The sequence below is a fragment of the Harpia harpyja genome, chromosome 13, assembly GCF_026419915.1.
Source record: "Harpia harpyja isolate bHarHar1 chromosome 13, bHarHar1 primary haplotype, whole genome shotgun sequence".
Classification (NCBI taxonomy): Eukaryota; Metazoa; Chordata; class Aves; order Accipitriformes; family Accipitridae; genus Harpia; species Harpia harpyja.
In genome coordinates, this window is record NC_068952.1 from 41992413 (window position 1) to 42011461 (window position 19049).

At 40.0% G+C, this 19049-nt stretch overlaps 1 protein-coding gene across 5 annotated transcripts in view; it reads left to right on the forward strand.

Moving 5' to 3' along the window:
* DOCK5 (dedicator of cytokinesis 5) overlaps positions 1-19049 on the forward strand; it is a 120839-nt gene that overhangs the window by 34504 nt on the left and 67286 nt on the right. For all 5 annotated transcript variants that reach the window (XR_008237879.1, XR_008237880.1, XM_052805362.1 and 2 more), the window contains one exon: positions 14819-14902. Coding sequence is in view for 3 of the 5 variants with exons in the window: in XM_052805361.1 (XP_052661321.1) it covers positions 14819-14902 (84 nt within the window). In the remaining 2 variants the exon portion in view is untranslated. The remainder of the gene's footprint in view (positions 1-14818; positions 14903-19049) is intronic.

Here is a 19049-nt window from a genome sequence, read left to right on the forward strand (position 1 = left end):
TTCTTGGTCAAGTGCTTCTCTCAAAAGCAAAGGGTCATTTGCAGAAGGCCTTTCATGCAGACTCTTTTCAGTCAAAAGAGCGTGCTCTGAAGAATACCTGAATGACTCCCTGCAATTTTGAACTTCTAGTATCTGTTTGTTTTAAAATTATTAACTTAGAGCATAAGGAATCAACAATGTAATTATTTTCTTTTTCTGCTGGCAGTAACATGGGTTTGCATTAAGTGTTACCCTTCAGTTGTAAAAGCAATTCTTTCATTAGTCATCCTCTGTTCTAACATGCAGGTGTCCTTTGTGGACTGCAGAAGGCTGTATTAATGGTTTCAGTACCAAGTATGAGAGAATGTGGAGTCTGTGGAATCATAAGCTATTCTATTCTTTTATAAATCCAGGCTGCTATCAGAACAAGCAATCGGACCACTTTTTCTGATTCCTTCCTGCGGGCAGTAGCAGTGTGGTAAGCCAGGGAACTGACCCAGTTCAAAACCAATTCAGAAATGAAAAGTGCTGAGTTTTCAGCCACGTGACTGTAATGATGGATCAGGTACACATGCGTTATATGTTACCTTTGACTGCGAACTAACAGGATGTGAAGTGTTTGTTTATAATTACGTAGTTTGATCTGTGTATGCACCTATTGTTCAGCCAGTCCACAAATCTGGTCTTCCAGAATAAGAAATTTTTAACCAAAGTTTTACTGAAAGAGCTCTGAGACGTGAGGTCCAGAAGAGTTTGCATTTTGGTGAAGATGCTGGCTTGCAGCTGCATGCACTGGTATGACTCTCTCTTGAAATGTAAATTTACCCTTATTTTTGGGGTAGTGGCTGTTTCATAGAGCTTGTATGGTAGGAGTGGGGAAGGACCAGGCAGATTATTGTGGCTGGTCCTCTGCAGTTGCAGGCCATAATGGACCATTCACTCCACATATCACAAAATGCTTCAACCAACAACAACCAACAACAAACTTGGAGCTTGCAGCAAAACACTGAAAGCCACAAATTGTGATGTTCTGCTTAGAAGGAGCAAGTGAAAGCTTAAGCAATATTTGTTGCCTGTGATCTCTCCAAATTGTTAAATGTGTAACTTAAAATATTATTATGAGCCCACAAAAACTTCACTGGTCAGTGAGGTAGGTCAATGCACTATTTGTATTTTAGTAATCTTTATAGGCTCTGAGTAAAACCAGAGTCATGTTTTGTTTAGAAAATGTCTTAAAATGTTGGGTTGAAGGGAAGCTAATTAAAGCAGTTCAGTTGCTGTGTGGAAAGTGTTTTGATCTGGTGCATTTTTGAAGGCAGGGGGCTGGGAGGGAAAGGTTGAGAAACTTTTGGGCAGCTTTGATTCCCAAGATTTCCCTGCCTCTTCACATCCCATTCCAGGGATTCCCATTTTGCACTTCAAGTATGCAGATGCATGGGTGGCTATTTGAAGGGAATGGCTCGATTTGACCTGGTTCCAAAAGAAGCATGGCCACTTGCTATGGCTAAAATACCTTAGCCATACAAAAGAAGCTGTTTGTTACAGTGGCAAAAAGCAGCCTTTGAGTTTCAATCTATCATCTTTTATTTTGTTGTTTTTTTCTTTTTTTAATAGATTTTTTTTTTTTTTTTTGTAAACTGACAGGTAATTACCCCTAATGGTTACTGGTGGCCTTTTAAATCCATTACATTTTTCCCTGCTGGGGGGACCGGAGCATAGGACTATTCTTGTCGCAAAGAAGTATTTACTTTGTCAAAATACCATGTGGTGGTTGAGTTACAATCAGCTGCGTCATGTCTTAGGAATGGCAGTAATATTTCAAATGTAAACCAGTGCCTGCCGGCTACATTTGTGATTTATGTGAGCAGAAATGCAAAGGATCAGAGAGGAAGAGAGAGTGCTGCAGAATAGGATTTTCTTACTAATGGTTTGATTTGTGATAACTTCTGATATACTGGGCCATCAGGTCTTGGCTTCATGTTCAAACCTCATACATCTTCTGCAAAGTTGTCTCGAAATACAGTCTGTGATCAAAGGAGTTTCATGGTACTGATAGCAGTACATCATGTCAAATTAGAGCAAAATTCGTATTTGTTTCAACTTGCTGCTTGCCTTATGCCTACCATTCCTGCAGAATGCTTCTAACTTGAAACTTAAGTCCACTGTTGTGCAACAGGTTCCTGACAAGGGCTCTAAAAGGATGGAAGAGCCCATTCCTACTGCAGAAGTGACTGTCTTCCTTTCTACTGATAGTAACACTCTATAACTACTTATTTTTCCTTCCATTTGCTTTATTGTGATTTGTGTCTAAAAATTGTCATATTGATGGCAATACCAACAAAACTTTCAATGGGGAAAAGTAAAAACTTGGCATAGTTGACAGCAAAAAGTTTTGAATCTTCAGAGCAGTATACAACGCTATTTCTGATTCAGTTCCCCAATTTTTACTGCTATGTCTACAGTTTATTTCATGTGAAAGTTGGCTGTGCTACTACTTCTTGCTTCCATAGTCCTTTCTATTTTTTGTTAATCCATATTAGCCTGAGTCTGTCTTCTCTTTTGGTGATTACTACTCTACTCCTTAAGCAGTTCCCTGTGAAACTAATCCTGTGGACTTCAAAGGCATTGCTGACATGAACAAGACTTGTAACCGTTCCTTTTCTATTCTTACTTTGAAAAGCAATATTTCTAGAAGTGTCTTGCAACTTCTGGGTCCTTTAGCTCTTGGGTATCCGCCCTGAAACATCACCAACAGTCCTGATGTTTAGGAACTATCATACAGTTCATCGTACTAACAATCAGGTCCCTTTGTGGAGGCTCTGAATCCTATCTTGAGGCATCCAGAACTGCTAGTTGCCTTCTAGAGTTTTGGCTGAGCTGTCTCCTGCTAATTAGATGTGGGCCTGATTGTTCAGAGGTGTCAAGAGGCCTTAAGTACCAGCTTTCACTAGAGCTGGGTGTGCTGACCAGTTCTGAATTTCGCATCAGTCTCTTGCATATTCTTGTGGTTTTTCTTTTGGCATAGGACTGTATTTGCTAGCACAAATGCAGATAGGAACTATGGAAATTAAAAGCAAAATAATAGAAGTTCATGAACTGAAAAAGCTTAAACCAATAGTGTATTGATCAAGAAGCAGTAAACGTGTAATAATCTTTCCTTATCATTTGAAAGTTGAAAAATGTACACCCCTTCTACGTGCAAGCTTGCCAAAGCTCCTTTAATTGAAAGTCGACTTTTCTTTTTTGCTATTTAACTTCACTTAACTTGACTGGTAGGACATTTCTTTCAATTAGTGCTTTTAGGGAAAGAAAAATCCTATTTATGCTAGCATGCTAAAGACACAACCATGGCCAAGCTTAAAACTACCTTAGTCTAAAGTCATAAACACATTTATCCCCTTGCTACCAGAATGAGACTATGTTTTTCAGGTCCAATGCATTTAACTTACGATTGAATGCCTAAAATACTGTAATGAATTTTGGTGCATTTGCCAGGAAACATGTGCTAATAAAACTGGAACATAGTATGAATTACTAAACAGCTTTCTAGGTGGCCAGTTCATGGTTGCCTTCAAAAACGGAAGGTGTTACAGAGTGCTAGTTGGACCAGTTGCTTGAATGATAAAAATGTCTTTTTGGTACAGACTGTACCTCCTAGGAAGATCTCCCAGGAATAGAGCGGGGAGCATTGTTTAGAGGATTAATTGCTCTGGCAGCCTCTTGAAGCTTTCAGATAGGTGTCTGGCACATTGTCAGAATGTATCTAAAAAAAGTAGTGATTGTCCTGTGGAGATTATTCTTTGGCCACTTCTACTCTCAAATTTTTGAAGGTGTTGCTGCAATAGAAGTGGACCTCATTCTGGAAAGTGCTGAATCTGGGCAAAAAGTTCATTGAGATACAATGGAAATAATAATAGTTTTCTGCTCTTGGGAAGCTTGGTACTTTGATCCTCTGTAATAATAAAACAGTTTAACTTCAGCTCTGAAGTTCTAATACTGTTTCAGAATGTAATGGGCAAATAGTGGCCAATTAGTTCTGAAAGAACGCTTTTTTTTTTTTTTTTTTTTTTTTAAATGCAAGAGTAACTAGCTTAAATATTAGAGACCTGATTCTTGCAGCACCTCCATTCTCATTGCTCTGATAATGTAGTGGGGGCTTCAAGCTGCAGAGAGATGGAGCTTAATCTAAAGGAATAAAGTAGCTCTAGGAAATGAAGGGAAGGCTACAGTGCATGCTGCCTGGTTCCAAATTCTTTATCTCCTTGCATCTTGTGCAGTTTAATTAAAACTGATATGGTTACTATAAATTTGGGAGTAAGTCATTCTTCATTCTTCCTGACAACAAAGGGATCAATATTCTTGTTTGGCTTTTTTCCTTCCAGAGTAAGACCCTTAGTTCCCAGCCAAGATTTCCTGTTCCTCGTTTCAACACTATTCCCCTGTTTGCCATTTGCTTGTTATGTGAGATAGGTGGCAAGATAAAAATGCTTTGGAATTAAAGGTCTCTGGAAATGTGAAACTGTATATCTCGCCGTGCAGTGCCAGTTTTCTGATAGGGGCTTGTGTCATTTTGCAAACATGAATCAATGAAACCACAGGCATCCATTATGGGAGAGTAATCTGTTACGAAGCCCGTGTTGAATGAGAAGGACTGGAGGTGCAAAGGCCTATCGAAATCCCTATGGTTATGCATATTAGAAATTCTACTTGTGTTAGCTCTGCCAGCATGAGTTAGCTCAAGTGCTAGTTTCCATAGAGGTGCTATCCAGTGGAGGTAAAGAGTTTCTTGGCAGTATATCCCAAGTTTCTTAAAATGCAGCGGGCCAAGCCATGCTATGAATTCTTCTTACGCAAATTGTGGGAGAGCACATGGATGGAAAGGGGAAGGTGTGGGAGGCCTGAGAACACTTGTACAAAATTTTATGGCTGTAGTTCAGGTGGGTTACATTTGCAGCTGATGAAGTGGGAACCCTTTGTTTTATATTCTCTGTGGGTCTATCAGCTTGCGTTTAGCATTGACACATGTAGGTGTGATGCTAGCAGGGGACAATGCTGAGGTTTTAACTCAAGTGAACTTTATGGTGAAGACTAGCCTGTAGGCACAGTTGGACTCCGTGCTCAAGTGTTTTACTTGTTAGACCTCCTCTCATCTCTCCACTCCCTCTGGAAGTAATGCATACAGCAGAACTCATTAGATAGTAATACTCACAGTTCTGTACAGTAGTATTTCCAAGTTTTCTTTGTACTTCCTTTGATGTTTTGCCCAGTAAGAACTAGGACAGTAATTTAAAGCCAGTGGCAAATTCACTTAATTCTTTTGAAAGTGCCACGCGCTTTCAAGTTGCGAATTAGCTGAGTTGTCCAATTTATCAAGTGATGGTTTTGGTTTTTTGCTTTTACAAATCTGCTTGAAAATTTCATTGCAGAAGTTACTCTTGTACTTAATGTATCCAAACACAAGTTGCACGTTTATGAGCTTGGAGGAAAAAAAGGTGGTTACAGACAGACTTGGTAAAATTCAGTTGCAATTGTATGCGTATTGTAAATGAGATGTGTTTCTTCACAGGCCATAAAAATGGAAAGATTCAAAATCAGAGGTTACTTTTGTGAAAACTGTATTTCAGACCTCTGGTAGGTATATCCAGTTGTTAAAACCAGAATGTAAGTACCACAATACTCAGAAGGCTCTAGGTATGAACCCCTTCTTTTGTAGAGAACAGCCCAGAGAGTGGTTATGTGCCCATTTTCTTCCAGGTGTCTTTTTCTAAAATGCACAGTACTGAGAAGATGCATAATATTTTAAGTTTATTGGATTCCTGTGATATCAGTAGGCTAACCGGAGTACAAACCAGATTCTGATTTAGCTAAAGCCAATGGCAAAACTGTTGATTTCTGTGGCCATATGATAGTTGAAACAGCGTTACGGGGTAAGAACAATTGCTCTAAAGGACAAGACTATGATTTAATATATTTTGGGGAGAATACTAATTGTTCAGGCTAGGTGTTACTGCTCAGATTTCAAAGAGGCAGAATAAAGCTGCAGGGCTTGGAAGATACGCACCTTACAATAATATCAAGCACCCTTTAACCTAATAAGATCTATAAGCCACCTGTCATTATGGTATCTAGTTCTTGTAGCCTCGCCAGTAGATGAAAAGGAGCAGTCTTGTCTTGTATCCTGCATGTTGAGAAGGTCACTGTGTCACAGTGAAAGCAGATGAATGTGTATCTTGGTAAATGAATGAAGTAATTAAACACACTAGGTAGATATGTTTTGTGAAATTAGAGCTGGTAGAAGATGCAGCTTTGATAGCACCAGGATCTGAGGTTTCTCTGTAGCACAGCAGTAATAGCAACATTGGCAGCTGTTGCTGCACCTTTCCTCCCTGAGCCAACTTTATACTGCTCAGAATTGAGCACCACTAAAACAGGAATGGCAATTTGGTGTCACTGGCTTCTTTTCTTCTGTGTCAACTGAAGGAAGGTTGGCTCAGTGAAACTGCAAGATCTTCCAGCAGCTGGGTTGAGAACCTTAAGTCAAGGACCACCTTCCAGACCTAAAAAGCAGTGTGTTGTCATCTTTTTACACTTGGAAGCTGCTTTTGGCACAGGAGTTGCAAGTTGGGTGCTCCTGCATCTGTTCACTCCACTTGAACACTGACATGCTATTGCATGTTGTTTAGTTTGAATCAGCCAGACCTGAAACAGACTGTAGGCTTAAAAACTGTTTTACACTGTGGCTAACACTTCATTATTTTATCTTCCCTTTTTATGTTTGATCACTGTTAGGTGGGCAGCATTCTCACTGGCTGCAGGAAGTAGATGGAGGCTGGTAATGAAGCGGGAACAAAAGCTAAGGGGATTCCTCTAAACCACAGCCTAGGTAATCTTGCAGGCAACCTTAAGTGGTTATTGTAGAAAGATGTATCAAGGCAACCTGATAAAAGTTTACAAAAGTGTGAGTCTTTAAGAAGAGATGCTAGGCTGTTTTCTTTTTTCATCTGCGTATCTGCAAAAGTGGACATTTCATGATGTTCCAAGGAGACTGGAATTGCAGGTCTAGGTTTTGTTTGGTTTTGGTTTTTTTTTTTTTAATCAAGCACTGGATTAAGTTGGGTGTAGTATACTTAGGAGCAGGTTGGCTCCTACACTGATAGTACTGATTTATTCCTCCATTGGCTCACAGCATTCCCTCTTACTCCAGACATAAGCTGAGATGGCTAATGTAGGTTAATTCTTTATCTGAGCTTAAAATCCCTAGGGGCCCTTTAGAGTGAAAATAATGAAAGGAAGTAGAGACCCTAGTGAAGAAAATTACACAGCTAACAATTCGTGTATGTGTTACCCATACGTAAAATAAAATGCATACTTTCTATTGTGTACTGTGACTGTGCTATATGTTATTCTGGTACATGTTTTCAGGAAAATGGTTTAGAAGAATCACTGCATGTCTGAAAACAGAGCTTTAAACTCCACATTGAGATGGGTAGAAGGGAAAATTGGACTTTTGGAGACGAAGGATATTCGTGTAACTTTGGGGGTCAGAGTGGGTTATTGCAAATCCTAGAAGCTCTGAATTGAGTTGATTCTTTAGTCAGCGGGTGAAGTTCAGTGCATTCTACCGTAGCAGGATTTTGCCCAGGGTGTCTGTATGAATGCCTGTCTGAGTGTATTTGGAGAGACTTGTTTTCTGGTGGTTTTCCTACTGTAGGTTTTCTTTGCTGTTAGTTTCCTTGGCCTAGTTGTGAGGAGGAGGCAGGGGTGGGGCCAAGACTTTAAAGTTCTTCCATCTGGGCAAAATGTGGAGCTACTTTAAAATGTGCACTTAGTGACGGGAGGAGAGAGATTTCAAGATTTTTCCAAGTGTCTATCTGCTTGTATACAACAAAGTCTGGGTTAGTACACCATAATGTGACAATAATAATGCACCGTAGCCTCGCTGTGTTAGCCACTGACATAAAAGTAAGTCTGGAAAAGTCACTGGTCATCAAGAAAACTTATTTTAGAGTCTCATCAGTGTAACAGAGGGTTTCTGTGTGGTTCAGACCAAAGAAGCAGCTACAGTTGGTCTGCTTCTACCCCAAGCACACTTACAGAGAGAAAAAACAGCTTATGTTGTGATGACGTTATTACTGGTATCCAAATCAGTGTATGTTTAGGATGTATATCTCTGTCCTGTATTGCAATATAGATGCACTCTGAGAACAGAATCTCCTTTATTTTCATACAGCTACTGTGGTATAAACACTTTGCAATAAATATTTGAGGGGAAGATGACTAATGGGAATTCTGCAGATGTGAAAAGATGGAGATTATTTCTTTTTCCTTTACAATCAGTATGTCTCTTGCTTCAACAGTTCTGAATCATCTCAGTTTGCCTGATCTGAATCTACTAAGAAGCTCTAATTAAAATACATGGGCTAATTTGTCGTTGGGTCTGCCACTTGCTCCGGAGCATTGTTGTGGAACTGACTGTGGTTTTAGTCTGTAGAGTTTAAAGCCATAAGAGACCATTAGATCATCTAGTTGGAGCACTTGTGTAACTCTTGTGAAGCCATCCATATTCCCATGGGCTGACGTTGTTGGTTTTTTTTCTAAAGCAATCCAGGCTTTAAGAGATTAAACCATTGATCCTAGAATCTGATCCAATCTATGATGGAGAGAGAGACAGGAATATCCAGAAGTTGGTGATGGCATGACTGAAAGAGAAAATCTTCCCCAGCCCCAAATTTGGAAATTAGTTTCATTTAGACTGTTTGTGCAGGACAGTCTCTGCAAAACCTTAGATTATTTGCCTATCCCAGCTCCAGGATAATATTCTGTTATTCAGAGGAAATCAGAAAATCTTAGCAGGCTTTTGATCAACTGTGCGTCTGGCAGGTACACTTCCTTGTCCTTGGCAGGTGAGCAGGTAACAAACACCCTTATTTGGTTTGGTTATTGGAATAGTCTTAGGTTGGAACTGCAAGTGTTGGAAGCATGCTGAGGACAGTGGATCTTCCTGCTTTTCTTATGGTTCTCAAAAGAAAGGAATGAATATAGAAACTGACAGTGACAGAATCCAAATTAGAAAGGCCATGCCATATCCTCCCGCATAGGCACGGTATAATTTCTCAGTCGATTTAATGCCCGTTTTTAAGATTATCCAGCTTAAAAATTTTAACGATAGGTAGAAGTCCTTCCAAGTGTATTCCTGTTTGTGAGGTCAGCCTGAAACAGTAAGTACACAAGATGTTAAAGGTCCACCTCTAGCTCATCAGATGTTTGACTCTGAAGTCTGATGGCGGCTGTTAATTAAAGCATTTCCATCTGCGTAATCCTGTTATTCTGGATTATTTGCACTCAAAATGCTACGCAGTCACTTGGAACTCTGTAGAATTGAGACTGAATGTCAGCATCAACCAGTTCAGGAGTAGTATTTTTTTTCATAACAATCAGTTAATGTGCATGTTTCACAGTGTTGAACCATGACTGCCTCTTTTTTTTTTTTTTTTTTTTTTTTTAAGTAGTCTGACATATAAATCTTAATTATGCTGTTCTCAATTTTTCAGACACAAATTCCTGGGAAGTTACAAGAATGTTTTTGCTCAAACATCAGAAAGCCTTTGTTCCTATTAAGAATTAATTCCTTGGGCAGTTCCTTGTTTTTTAAATAAAGCCACTGTTTTTTTGGTTATATCTTGGCAACAGATAGCATACCAGGCTTCTCCAAATGGGGCTGTCCAGCATAAATGCCATTTCTTAATACAGGGTTGTTGCAGCATAAAAGCACATACTTCTGTTTCCGTACAATAGTTTTTGACTCTTCGGTTGAAAGATGTAATGAGATGAAGTCTGGTTATTGCAACAGCACTGAATGTGATTCTTTGTTCAGAGGAAGCAAGCCACAGCCCTCTCCTATCAGATAGTGGTGAGGGCAGACTTCAGAGAAGTGGGACATGGTATTTGGAAGCAGTTATCGTGTCTTTTGTAATGGGTGGAGGGGTGGTTATTTTGAGCCAAGTTAGAGATAACGGATCTTGCAGTGGCTGTGTGTTTCAGGCCAATAATCCACATTTCAAATGCGTTTAAACAAGTTATTGAGGGAAGGATTCAATTCCATTCTGCTTTGAATTACACACAAAATAGTATGGGACAGTTTCTGCCTCGTTCACTTCAGATGCAGACATTTTAGCTTCGCTTCACTTTGAGAACAGTTTTGAAAATGAGTTACAGTCTTGTGGTTAAAATGGGTCTAGGAATTAATTTTTGGCTTTTGTCTCTGAATATGCTGCAGATGAACAGGATGACATTCAGTTTGTCTGTCCTCAGTGTCTCTACATGTAAAAGAGAACAGTTGCTACCTTTCTAACATGTGTTGGTGGCACTGTGTGAAAGACACTGCATTAATGCGGGAGATCACTTGTCCAGATGTGTACTGGCTCTTTAAAGCCAGTTACGTATGTGGCATCAGAGCTGACTGCACCGTCACCTTCCTTCCAAACGAATGTTGTTGGTAGGCACTGAAGAAGTAAGCCTGACGCTGCTTTCATGGAAACATACGCCAAATCTCTCACTGGTTTCACTAAAAGCTAGATCAGGCTCAATGAGTTGCTGACAGACCTCTTGCAAATTAAGGCTTCTCCCAGGACTCTTCGACGAAGTGAAGCTTTGTGGTTTTTCAAAGTGTGTTTTGGGGTTTGTTTTTTTTTTTTTTTTTTGTAATATAATTGTGCTGCTTCTTATTTTCTGTCCCATGCATGACATTGAGGCTTCTTACTGTTTCAAGTGCCACTGTCTGGTGTTTCACAGATCAGGAACGTGTGGTGTGATTAATCTTGTGTCTTCATAGAACTGGAGGGACTGACATAACTAAACCTGCTCTTCCCATCATAATACTGCCGTGTGCCAGCCCACATCAAACTCTGCCTTCTCAGAAACTTCTAGCTCACCGTTAGCTATTACTCAGAGCCCTGGCTACCCTGGAAAGCCCAGGCTATCTCAGGTTTCCTTTGCCATTCGTGTAGTCCTTGTTTCTGGTGATGACTATTGCGTGATGCTTCAGAACAGAACAGTGTATCCCCCAACATCCAGTGTGCACGCCCAGTTGTGCAATGCCTTTAGAGTTCCTTCTCCATCCGTTTTGAGGAATCACCTTCTGCCCTGAAGCATGAAAACTGCTTCTCCTTATCTTCACCTACATTACCCTGGCTGCTGTCACCGGTCATAAAGTTATCTGTTGCCCTTTTCAAACCAGCCCCAGTGATGACTCCTCTGACCTTCCCTCCTAATGAATTCCATAGGCTGGATGCACTGTTGAAAAAAACATTTCTTAAACTTTCCACTAATCAAACTGGGGGACTGTAAATTAAATAATATGATACATCGCCTCTAGTTATGCTCAAAGAATAGGATCATTAAACCAAACCCAGTATCTCCTTCTTACGGATCACGTTTTCCACTTCTGCCTCTTTATTTAGATTAAATTTGCTAGACTTCAGTGCTGCTTTTCATTCAGGATGATAAAAGGAACAGGACCACCGTTCTAAAGTGAATTTCAAAGGACAAAATCTCAACTGAAGTTTAACTTGAAGTGAAAAGACTTAACTTCAGATATTCCTGCAAATTTGGGGGCAAAAGTCTCTGTAATTTTTTTCTCCTTCTTCCTTTCTTGCTGCTCTGTCAGGGTTTTCTATGAAGGATTTTTATTTTTTCATGCCATGACCATGTTTGTTATGTGCAGCTTCATTTTTCTTTTAAGTCTGAAAGAGGTCAGATTAAATACACACAATGAAAAAGAGGCTAAGCAGTTCCAATAACTGCAGATGGACTATTTCGGACAGGACTGACTTCAAGGAGCAGGAAGCATCAGTTGCAAACAGTAAAGCTCCCAGGGAAAATATGCCAGCAATTTGTCTTATAACCTTGCGCGTAACCATTGGGTAGGAGATTTTATATACAGTGACCCTCTGTTCTTGCTTAATTCAATCTAGCAAAGCAAGATACTACAAATCTTGCCTTTTTTTTGATATGCAGAGGCAGAAGTGTGTCCCTTTAGCTTGTCAATGCTACACATCGGGATCTGAAACCTTTCTGGCAAAGCAGGGGAAGAGAAGGGAAGGGAACTGCAATGTTTAGTTCTCTGTCTTGTGGTTGTTGTGATCTTTGGTGAGTGGAAGGGAGCTGCAGTGTTTAGTTCTCCCTCTTCTTGTGGCTGTTGTGCTCTTTGGTTTTGAATTAACTGTCTGTGTTCTCAAAAGAAAGGCTTGTCTGATGCCCGCCCACCTTTCTGTTAGACACTTGGTGCTGCTCAGACTGCTTTTGTCTGAAGCTAAAGCAGCAATTTATGGAAGAATACAGACTGGTATTTATATAATGTCTGTTTGTCCCAGAGAAACCCAAGGCATCTAGAAACTGTATGTAGGAATCCCTACACATATAAACACACGTGCATTTCTAAACAGCAGCCATTTCTCATGGTGAGCACAGCCATGAAACAGGAATCCCAAACAGCATTTTAGGACAGAAACTAAGGCAGTCCAGCTGTAACCACAGGAGGAGGCTTCAGTAGACAGAATGTAATCAGCCAAGTTAGAAATTGGCTAAGGTGCTCTGCTTTAAATCTTCTGAGTCTGTTGACAGTGCTGTAGGATTATTAATGTTCATAGACTGCTTGATGCCTGGACTCCACCTGAGGAATGACACCTCCTCTGTAGTGCAGTGTCCCCAGAGCACATTATGGGCCAACAGTTCAGCAGCAACTCCAAAGGAAGCCTGGATTTTTTTATCCATCCACACTGCTTCCTGCTGCTCCTTGGGGAGGTTTGGAGATGTCCCATCCAAGTAACGGATTGCAACATCCCTGCTTAACGTTAGTGATTTGGCAGGTTTACGGCAACAGAAGGCATGGCTGCAGGGAGTTTACTTTCCTTTGGATCGGGTGCTGCACTTTTATGCTGACCTCTGCAAACCCTTGCAGAATTATTTTCTATATCTGGCAGAACGGTTTCTTTTTAACTGAATCGAATACAGTATTAACCAGCTCTTCCGTCAAGTTATGATCTCGGCATCTGTCAATACAAGGTAGTTCATAATGGATTACTCTGATCTACTCCTGTGTACGGTCATGTTTGGCCATAAACATTATCCAAATTTTTCTGCAAAAATGTTGATGGGATTTTTACTTTCAGGCCTGTTCTGGGGCCTTTAAGGTGTCTAAACTGAATATCCAGATCACCAGTCAGTTTTTAATATCTTGGCTTACAACACCATTGCGGGGAGGGAGAGGAAACTGGAAGTTGGAACAGCTAGTGCCTTAGGAGCAAAAGTCCACTAACGTTCCTGTAACCCTCTAGAAAACAACGTTAATAGATTCAATGCGTACTCTGTGCCTGTGTATCTCTGCAGGCACTGAAGTTATGGTAGGCATGAAGTAGGGCCACCGTGAACAAACACTGCCCCTGCAGCATAAGAAAATAAGTATCTGTGATCAGGGTCTATTTCAGATACTGCAGGGAATTCAGATCGCCTGCCTGCTTCTGTTGGATTATTTATAGTTACAATATTTTAAAGAAAGCTAGTATATATGAGAGAATTTCCGGTGTGGTAAGCCACAGTCATTTGTTTATGCTGGATTGTTGCCAGGAGGCAATATACCTCATCTTGACGGAAATGATAGGCATTTGATGCGAATTTCCTAACATAAGAGCTCAATTTTTAATTTATTTATTTAATTTTCGGAGTGAGTTCTTCAAATACAAACCTCTGAAGTCTGAAGAATTTTCCCAAAGCCCCCTGAAAATGTTTGCATGGTTTATTTGCCTTCTTAAAAATAAACATTGTGCTTACTTCACTAATACATTGGGGAACAGATTTGGCTATGTAAATACGACACTTATGTGCATGAGAAGATTGCATTGCTGCATTTAAGATGTGATCTGTACTTAAACCAGTGTTTTAAATAAATAAATAAGATAATCTCATTTTTGCAGAGGAGTGGCCTGTTCTGACTTAGCCGATCAATTCATTGAACCATAGCAAAGCATTTTCCTGACTGCTTTATTTCTTTTTACTTGCATTGGTTTGAAAGCAAATTCAAATTAAACTTTCTCATCTTGACAAGCCTCTAGCAGCTCTAAGGAGGGCTCTTCTGCTTTGCGCAGTGAAACTGTGCACCTCAAGAAAGTTCCAGAGAAAAGGCAGTTTAGAAGCATGGGCTTCTGGACTTAATCCTATTCCCACTGGAAATCCGATAAGCGTTCAGATTAGCTTTGTCTTTGGTAGGGATTAAATTTGCAGAGAATCTCAAGTTTCATGCTAAGATTGGTTCTTGTCTGGGAAGAGCCTTTAGTAACAAATAGTCTGAGGCGTTTAGTATAGAATAGTGGCATTTTTTCTTATGACATCCAATTAATGTTGTTTTGCCAGTGTTTGCGAGTGCCACACTGCAGTTAGTCCTGTGAAATGCCAGTAAAAAAATGTCAATTACCTAACGGGTCCATAACCTCTGCCTGAGGTAATAGTGACCTTTGCTGGGCAGGTTGTCAGTAAAGTGGGAAGATACAGCTTCTTCATATAGCGTCACATATGTGTATTCTTAAAGGTAAAAGAGAAACTTTGTTGGCTGTTAAGAATAATGTTTCTTATCCTTGCAGGAACTGATGGTAGAATCTGGAAATAGATATGCTACATACTTTTCTGGTGTATTATATACACAAGATAGCTTAGTAACTTTACAGTGCCTTTTCAAAACCATATTCTGCCTTTGACAGGTGCCATGATACCAGATTTCAAAATCTGATTACCTCACAGCTTTCACGATTGTGTTTTTCATCTCTCTCCCACCTTTTCCCCTTTTTAGCAATCTACAATTACGACGCTGTCCAAGATGTGGAGCTCTCCTTGCAAGTTGGCGATACTGTTCACATTTTGGAGATGTACGAAGGTAGGTTGCAGATCACTTCCAAGTACTTTGCAGTGGTTTTTGAAAGTAAATATAACAAATCAGGATTTTTTTTAAATAATACAAATTTCATCTAGATTTTCAACTTCTGCTATGCCCAAAAGTGCAAAGTGTGCTATGTAGTGTTTGCTGTATGCACTTTACTTTTAAAACGGTATTAAAAATGCATGAAGTACAGAAGTGGCAATCATATCTACACTGTTCCTGGCAGAGGTTTGTCAAGGTAAGATTTCACTGGTATCTCAAGGCAGCACTGCAAGAGAAAGAAACACTTCTCGCTGTTGATTCCTGTTTTCACACCACACCTGTTTACCTTGGCTCCTCCTTGTGCCGGGCCAAGTGCTTGTATAGTCATGTGATGAACTGATCCAGCTGGAAAATAATAGTAATTTTTTAAAAAGTAGCTTTTAACCTGAATTAGTTCTTTGATCTGAGACAACGGAGGCAGTGGATGAAAGAAAAGGAGAGGGCAGGTCTAATTGTTTCAAAAGTAATGTTGGTTTAAACCGTAATATCACAAACTGGCATTATGTGTTTTAAAAAGCCTCCAGCTGTGGAGCTTCCATGCTCTTTTTAGGCTGTTTCTCCCAGTACTTTACTGGGAAGTTTTTCATAATACATACCTTAATGTAAAACATCTTGAAGAAAGGAAAACAAAATGCCTATTTTAAACAAGATGAAAATTACACTTGTGTGTTTCATATCTACTTACTAAACCAGACTGTTTAATGAAGATTTCAATATCAGGAAGGGAACACAGCCATTTAATTATTTTAAAGAATGTACTAGTCACTACTTCATTTGGAAGGCTCTCCAAAATTTAAAGATTCTTCCCAAAATATAAACTCAATAATTTTCACAAGCAGCATCAATTTGAAAAAGACTCAACATACAAAAACTCTTTAGTATCTCTGCTGGGAGCAGCAAGCTGTGTGTTTAGCAATTTGTTCTTAGCCAGTTGTTCTCTTTCCACTTCTCTTTGACCTTGACACTGGAAACAGCCAGCCAGTTCCTACATGTCAAAGCAGATTATGTTGCTGGTGTGTGTTTGTACACTGATGTGTGTGATAGTGGTGAGTGTGGCAGGGCGTAGAGAGAGAGGGAGAAAGGGAAGAAAATCCCTGTGTAATAGTACTAATTTTTGAACTGGTTTTGCAAAAAACACAAGGAGGAGGGAGTGTCAGGGATGAAAATTGCCCTCATGAAGATGCATCTTGTACTTCCCAAAATGTTGGGGTATTTCTTCCTCTTTTTTTTTTTTTTTTTTTTTTTTTCAAAGCAACATCACTGTTTAATCCTAGTACTTGGTCTGTAATCAGCTGTTTAACAGAGAGACAGTCAAGAATAGGAAATGAATACCCAAATGGCATCCTTGTTTTTTACCTGAAACGTCCCAGTCTGGAACTTCAGTGTGAGAAGATTGATTGTAAATTGTTTGGGAAAGTGAATGTGTTTTCATTGTTTTCATATGCTGAGCCACCAGTGTGGCATCTTAATTTGTGACTGAGGCACCTAGGAATTACTGCAGTACAACTAAAAACTTTTCTGGAAAGACCAGCGAAAAATTCAGGCCAGACATTTGTGAATCTAAAGGAAAATATGCAAATTGTCTCCAAGATGGTAACTTCTCTGTGGGTCTGGTCTTATTTCCCATAAACTCATCTTAAAAATTTCAAATTCTGGTGTTCTCTCTGCTTGGGAGGAAATTCTCATGTCTTATTGTATCTATTTTTCTTTCTTGTGTGACGTCAGCTTTCAGCTTTGTTTCCAGACATGCGGGTTGTTTTTTTGAGAATTAGTGTTCTCACAAGAAGCTTTTCTGTTTTTTCTTATGCTAATGATGTATGATTACAAATACAAGTCCAGTCTGATAAAAGTGGGGTTTTGTTCCACTAATCACTGTTCTTATCTGGATACACAACTCTCAATTTAGAAAAAGGTTCCACTTAACCAGGGCGTTGGTTTTGCAAGAAGAAAGGCTCAGAGATGCCTTGTGAAGTCCTTTTTTCAGTCAGTGTAAGTTATCCCTGCAGCTCCCAGCTGAGGGTGTTCCTTAGGCTATCGGTAATATTCTTTAGGGGATTAAGGCAGAGTTTTTCAGGATTGTCCAGAGGCTCTCAGGTAATGGTAATAGCCACTTGGAAAATCTTGCTCCTTGCTATTGTTCCCTACCTCAGGATGCACAGAAGCATCTTTTGTGAGTTACCAGAAGGTTCTCAGGGCTGTTGCACCCCAGTTTTCCTGCTCTGTCAGTCATCTAGAACATGCCTCTTTTTTCCTCCTGGTTGAAGTCAGCAGGTACTCATTCCTCAGCCATGTTCAGCAAAGGCTGTCTGTGTATCAAACAGCCTTCACTTGAAAGCTCTTTATATTCTGCATCTGGGGTTTTGGCTGGCTCTGCTCTGTCTATAAGAATTGAAGTGCACAGTTTGTTCCTTGACAGTGAAGCAGCAAGGTTGAAGCTTGCACTGGGTTTTGCTGTTAACAATAAATGTTATCTGATTCTCAAAGGGCTGAATAGCTTTGAGACATAACACTGATACAGCTGAGCTACTGGGGGAGGTGTGTGAGAAGCAAAGAGCAATAAAGTGAATTGAAGTGCAAGCCAGAAGGTATGGATGCATTTTGGTGCAGGCCTCTGTGGTACACGAAGGTTACAGTTACGTGGCTTTGCCAGAGACTGTAGTGTCTCTCAAACTGTTAAGGTGGAGTGCCTGCAGTCAGGTGCTGCTGTAATGCCTAATGGCCTCACAAGAGAAAGTACCTTTAAATTGCAAAATCCCTGCTCATTTATGCTAGCGCATGCTATCAGGAGTTAGAGGCCTGTTGCAAAGGCTGGAAGTCCTTGGAAAGTTGGCCCAATTTGGGGTGAGACTCTGGCATTGCAATTCTGTTAGTAAAGCTTTCTAAACAGATGCTTTGCCTAATGTTTTATAAGTCTCAGTTGCAACTACACAGTTAGGCTTGGATTGTGAGTGAAGGTCATCAGAACTGAAACCACAGACTGCGCAGTTTGAACTAAAGGTTTCAAATATTTCTAGTACAAGCTCTAATGTGCTGATGTCCGATGCAGCTCAAATCCGTATAGGGACAACCTGAGAGCTGTTTGCTATTGGGTTGTATAACTCCATAGTCTAGACTGTGCAGCGTTTCCTTCAGTCCAGGAAAATGAAGATTGTGGCATACTGCATCTTTGTCGATCTGCCATTAGGTGCAGGTGTAAGTGGGGTTTGCCCTGTAGATAAGGTCTAAATTTGCATATTCAGTGGTTTACTTTGAGACTGATTTTAAATAACTTTTGAAATGTCTTAGTTGGGCTTCAAGCGTGCTTTGAAACACCGTGGTGTATTTACTATACATGACGATCTGGAGGATACCAGTTTTCTTAGACTTGCCTTCCCTTTAAAACAAATATACATATACCCTCTGCAAAGCGCCGTTTTGTTAGTTTAGGTGTCTTGGTCATGATACACTCTTGTAAACTGCAAAGCAAGGTATTTTTTTTTCCTCCTTTCTCTGGTTGGCTGTCTGGTTGCAGAAGAGCATAAGGTCTTTGTACAAAATTACTTTTTCCACTTGATAATAAGGTAAGCAGTGCGTGCTTATCCTGTTGTTTGCCAAATATTGTCAAGACTGGGCATATGCTGCAAAATCCAAGAAAAGAAGGAAACTTGCTGCATCCAGTACTTTGAACGTTGCTTCAGTGCAGGATTTACTTACTCTCTGGGAATCTGACCTTGAGCAGTGAGCTGGGGAGGATACATTTCTGTTTAGGGGAATCTTTTCTAATCTGCAGTTGCAAGCTGTGGGAAATAGCCAAATTGTGGGTAGAAAGAACGTGTGCCCGCATACCATGATTCTGATCAGTTTCTTCTCCTGATGAAAATAAGTTTGTATTGAATTTGTTCCTAGTTTCAGTCTTTTATCTTTCCTCTGACCCCTGTAGGTAAAGGAAGCAATTCCTTGTTTTATTTCAGTACAGTGCAGTGGTGTACATTGTGGTGCTGAGCAACAGTACACTACAGTGGAAGAGGAACAAAGACCTTGTGGTTAAGCACGTGACCTGGGATTGCTGTGTATAACTTTTCGTTGTCTTAACTATTGTAATTTGAAAATTTTTCTTAGATTT